The 6,000-nt window shown below is 38.4% G+C and overlaps 1 protein-coding gene across 2 annotated transcripts in view; it reads right to left on the bottom strand.

The window, feature by feature from the left end:
- Positions 1 to 653: 653 nt before the first annotated feature.
- LOC127653166 (noelin-2-like) overlaps positions 654 to 6,000 on the bottom strand; it is a 101,013-nt gene continuing 95,666 nt past the window's right edge. For both annotated transcript variants that reach the window (XM_052139734.1, XM_052139732.1), the window contains exon 6: positions 654 to 1,603. In XM_052139734.1, the coding sequence (XP_051995694.1) occupies positions 929 to 1,603 (675 nt within the window). In that variant the 3' untranslated portion in view covers positions 654 to 928. The remainder of the gene's footprint in view (positions 1,604 to 6,000) is intronic.

Raw genomic sequence — 6,000 nt, 5'->3', positions numbered from 1 at the left:
GTCTGTCACACACAGACCTCTGTTTGTATCTGGCTAATCATAGGTTAAAATTCTGGGATGGCAACTCATCCAAACACTTCCAACATACAGTAGTCTCATGACAACTCGTATTATTTTGTACGAGATGGCAAAATCGTAAGATAAGTCATACGGCATGGCTCGTAAGAAACGGTACTTTTAGAACAACCAATCACCAGTTAAAATTTGAAATCGATACAATACAGGCATCAAATTCCATATTGATTTATGCAATATAAATGACTGATGCATGTCAATAACTTGTAATTAGCTTACCTCGTCTCGTTCCAAACCCTAATGTTTTCTTTGTTCCATAGTACACAAAAGTTATTTTCTTATTGAAATCATGATATAGTTTAGGATATAGGTAAGGGCTTAGTCTTTAATGGTTAGGTTTAGGTTTGGGTTACATATAGGAAAACATTTTATTAGCATTGTTCATTGGTTTGTTTATTATTCTTTATGTTTTTGTTCATTTTCGGACAAGCCAACTCGTAAGATTTAGCCATCTTGTTCTGTTATATGACTTGTCATGAGAACTTGTTGGACATGCCCCTGTAGAGAACATGGCCATCAGTAATTATTGGCCTTTGAAATTAAGGTAAAACTCGAAAATGGTAAAGTTTGATGTTTATTTATTTATTTTTTTCACAAATAAAAAGAAAGTACTCATGCTGAATCATCACAGGAAAGAAAATAAACGCTTAGTCCATATTTCAATACCAATCTTGCTCTCCTTGAAACATTAGATGAATAATAGCACTCTGAATTTTGGAATGCAGTAAAAAAAGTCTAAGCTTTAGTCATGTCCCCCTCCACATAAATGTGTGTGTACTGTGTGTATGTTTGAGTGCATATCAGTGTGTGTATATTTCAGTGTGAACAAATGCATTTTAAAGGTCTGCAAGGCCTAGTCCTCTGCGGTTTTGATAACTTGGAACAATGTGACGTTGTAGAGGACTTGATGTCCATTATTCCAGGTGTACAGAACCCTTTCCCGAGGGTTGTAGTCCATCATAGAGATGTGGGAGTATTGGTTATGAAAGGGGATGTCCGTGTACTCATAGGTGGAAGTGTTGGTGTAATATGCAAAGTAGATCTTTGCACCAGCCAGATGGGAGTTGGTGACGTAGAGCGTGCCACAGATCATGAACGACTCACCGGCGCTGCGTTTGGGGAAGCCAGTGTCCCACGTCTGCAGCACCTCCAGGCTCTGCGGCTCCAGACGACTGATCACAATGTTGCCAGCTTTGGGAATAGTGGTGTAGACGGCCCACAGCCCATTCTCATCAGCCATGAGGTCGATGTCAGACGAGCCACCCCATGAATAGGGAAAGGTGTTGTTGTAGCCTGCACCGCTAAGGCTGCGCTGTACCAGGACGCTTCGGGATCGGAAGTGGTACTTGATGAGGATATTACTCTGGTATTTGTTGTAGTAGAGGGAGCCATTGTAGACCACGTGACCCGTACCTGCCCAAGGGTGGGGAAGAAGATGCTGCACAAAGTTCTGGCCCTTCATAAAGTCATTCATCGTACGGTACTCCAGCACGCGACGACCCTTAAAGTAACCGTCCATAGACCACACCTGAGAGACAGAGAATAAGATGTGAGTGAGACAGAGACTTAGAGAATAATAGATGCAGAGGCTCCAAAAGGTATTTGGACACTTAAGCCATGCTTAAAATGCATAAATGTCACTGCATTAGATACAAAACATCAAGTTAGGTGGCATGTGCTTTTCTCAGCACTAACTTTTAACCAACTGAAGGAGATTTTTAGTGGAAGTATGAAGTCAGTTCCCCTCAAGTTCACACAGGTGTCCTAGCAGAGTAACCTCAAGTGCAGTTTATCACATTCACTAGGTTGGTCCAAATACTTTTTAACATTATATATATATGTATATGGGCTGGTTTTAATATTTCTGTAACTTCTGATCTCCTGGGATTTTCACACACAACAGTCTCTAGAATTTACTCCGAATGATGGTAAAAACAAAAAACATACTGTGAGTGGCAATTCTGTGGATGGAAACACCTTGTTGATGAGAGAGGTCAACAGAAAATGATGCTTTAAAAAATTATCACAATTAATCATGTCCCCAGGCTGTAATAAGGAATATTACCACCATCGGAGCAATTTAAGCTTACAGTACCACTGGTTTTCTCCAGGGGGCAGTAAAGGATACTCTAGCTGTATAGGCAACGCGCAGCTTATACAAAGAACAGCTTCAGGACGCGTTCTTGCGTTCAAGCACAGCTTCATGGATAGCACTTCCGAACGGATGGATCTCAAGAATTGTTTTCAAACTAATGTTCAACTTGACACAGCGATCTAAAAATGGTATGATTATGATGCAACACAACCAAAGTGAGATGCTCTAAAAGCGCCCATCTGATGCAGGTGTACATAAACACATCCTTAAACAAGCCCTCATAATAAATCTTGGACTGTTTGACGAATTAAATTGCAAAATGGATAGCTATGAACTGTATGCCACTGTATGAATGGCTTAAGTTCAGTAATATGGAAATAAACTATATATTGGATTATGAATATTGGATAATAGTTTATAATTATTTAAATATAACTATAAATAATTATTAAGTCATTATTGAATAATTGTTATTTGAGGGGATTTCTCGTGCAAAAATTTATATATGTGATTCATTGCGATTAATTAAATTACTTATTCGAATTCCATGGAATTAATTTGATTAAAAATGTTAATCGACTGACAGTCCTAATATATATATATATATATATATATATATATATATATATATATATATATATATATATATATATATATATATATATAATATACAATCTGCTGTAGTGTGCCCTGTTAAAGGCACCTCAACCTAATTTACAAGGAAATCTCACATTGACAAATTATTACTGTTATTGTGAGAATATCATGTTAATATTATGTGAGTTCATGATATTCTGTGCACGCCACTGTTATTAACTGCAGCTTAGGTTTCCAAAATTATTTTGTGGCTACTGTATATAAAATTAATGGTGGATAGACATGAAGAAAGAACATGTCTATCCAGGTAAGAAATGAAAGGTGAGAGTGTGTGCCTAGACAGGAGGGAGAGGGTGAGCATATACATGGATAAAAGTAGAGCACATCAAAAGAGACGCCATCTCCTGACTATCTTGACAGAGGAGCCTTTCTTCCTGTGTAACCAGCGGTGACTCTCACTGTGCACAGTGTGTGTGCGTGTAAGTGTGTGTATATGTTTGTGTGTTGTCAAATTTATTGATCTGCTCACTGTGTGGGAGAGCAGATACTGAATGGGCTCTGCACTTGGCTGAAGTGGCTTTCCCTGCCCTTTTCCACACCACATTCACAGGAAATCAATCCTGTTAGCAGTTCTCCATCTTCCTTTTCTTCCCTCTCACTTGTAAAAAAAAAAACTCCATCCCTGTATGCAAGCATCTATCAAGCACACAACAGCCATTCTGTGCCCCCATCTTTACCAAGCCTTGCACCATGCTCTCTTTATTATCACATCCTAATGAAACTTCAGACAGTCGGCTTATTTAGGATGGTTATTATGTGCTTGCGTCTGCATAATGAAGGCCCTCTGAGGATTTAACGCTCCCCTGCTATCTTTTGCCTGCTCTCCACCCCTTTACTCCCTCCTGCAGTCTCCTCCTCTGCCTCTGTCTTCCCTGATTTCTCATTCCACAGAGAAATGTGCTGCATGTTTTATTTTTAGGCTATTGTGGAGCTGTGTGGTGACTGGAGAGGAGAAGAACAGGTGACTTCTGGACAGAGAGGATAATTGGAACATTAAGTATAGCATTTCTTTTGTCGACTAAATTAGTCCCTGTAGATCGTGGTGGTCACAATGCAGTCAGCCCATGTCGGCCTCTGTGTAATGTCTCTGGATGGCTCTTCTTGCATGGATATGTGTGACATGGTGAATTTGGTGACAATGCCTTATACAGACACAGTTAGCCTGATTGATATGACAATTAGCTCGATTGCCATGATGTATTTGTCAATTTACACGATAGGTGATTGATATTAGACCTAAAGCAGTCGAGGTTAATGATGTGATCATTAACACCAGTGACAAAAGAGTGTATCGTGGGAGATGAACTTTCAGCTTGCGGCACCCATTTAGATGTTGCCATGAAACATAGAATAAGTGATGAGCTTCATTGCCTGTTGTGACATGGACACATTGCTAAATTATTTTCTCAATCTGAACATCCTTAAAACAAGGCAAGTTCTAAGATATTAAGAAAAAATTATATTGACTATATCTTGAATTTAGTTTACTGGGAATGTCTTTTTAGTTCACCCAAAAATGAAAATTCAGTCATGGTTTACTGCCCCCTGTTTTGTTATAACCCCAAATTACTTTCTTTATTTTTTTAACACAACGGGAGAAGTTTTCAAAATGTTTTGTACTCACTGATGTCATAGAACAGAAGTATATGGTGACTACCTCTTAAAACTTCAAAAGTATAATTCAGAAGTCTAATAAATTATTCCATGAGACACATTTTTATGAAACATACGTTAAGGTTTGGTGAGAAAAAAAACGGAAATGAATGTATTATGTAGTGAAACTCTTTACTGACCCTGTTCGTGCACATGATGGGACGTGAGGGCAACAGATCATGCAGCACCTAAGCGACATTGGGGCATGAAAGAAATTACTAAACATGTCTGAAGAGTTTGTAGTTTAAAAATAAATGCATTTCTATGCCCAGCCTTATGTTTTTGGAACCGGAGTCCACAATCAAAGAGAGAGATGGAGTAGGCACCTCTTCTCCATTCTGAACCAGTGAGTATTTGTGACAGACCTGAGAGTGAGACCTCTGCAAAAACATCCGGCAGCTGTAACATTGTCAGCCAAAATCAAATCGTTTTTTACTGGCTCATGAGATGCTGGCTTTAATATACTGTTATGAGAATGTTATTGGACCGGTGCCAGTTCACAGTGGACGAAGTTACCTGCGCAATGCTGAAAATATAAAACAAGTGATCAATAGAATGTACTGTCACTTGTCATGGCTGGTTAGGATAAAACTCTGATTAACATAGAAAAGATACCTTATATCATGTGTCGTTTGCCATCAAGCACGGTGGGACACAATGTGAATGTGTGTGTGTGACTGTGGCTACCTGTAGCCTCCTCTATGTTTGATTTTCTACTACTCTGTTAAAAAATAAGGCTGGGCATAGAAATGCATCAATTCTTTGACTAAAAACTCTTCAGACATGTTTAGTAAGTTCTGTTCTATGGGTTTTATGCAGCTGTGTTGTGTTCTTTTGTCACTGCAGACCTGTTTTTAGATTAAAAAAAGGACTTTTTGCTTTGACATCCTGCGTGAACTGTTGCTCTTGTGCCCTATCATGAATGTGCACAGGAGATCAACGGTCAGCCCACAGTTTCACTAAATATTACATTTGTTTTCGGTTTGTTTCTCACCAAAAAATGTGTTATGCTTTCATAAAAATCATGAGTTACATGGAATAATTAATTAGACTTCTGAATTATACTTTTGTGTTCTTTTGAAGCTTGAAGATGTAGTCACCATAAACTGACATTGTGTGACATCATTGAGCACAATTTTTCACAATTTCTCCCTTTGTGTTTAGAAAAAGAAAGAAAGTCATATAAGGTTTTAACAACACGGGTGAGTAAACACTAACTGAATTTGAATTTTTGGGTGAACTAATCCTTTAAGCAAATTTTTATTTAATTTATTTCAAGATATGGACTGGTAGTGGCATAGTGGGCTAAAGCACAGAACTAGTAAGCAGAAGGTTGCCGGTTCTTTCCCCACTGTCACCACCATTGTGTACTTGAGCAAGGTACTTAACTCCAGGTTGCTTTAGGGGGAGTATCCCTGTAAGTCGCTTTGGATAAAAGTGTCTGCCAAATGCATAAATATAATTATATAACACTTTACACTAAGGTTGTATTGGTTAACTACATTAGTCAACATGATCTA

This window comes from Xyrauchen texanus, chromosome 12 (assembly GCF_025860055.1).
Source record: "Xyrauchen texanus isolate HMW12.3.18 chromosome 12, RBS_HiC_50CHRs, whole genome shotgun sequence".
Classification (NCBI taxonomy): Eukaryota; Metazoa; Chordata; class Actinopteri; order Cypriniformes; family Catostomidae; genus Xyrauchen; species Xyrauchen texanus.
Note: the sequence above shows the minus strand (reverse complement) of the source record. Positions and strands in the feature narration are given on the sequence as shown.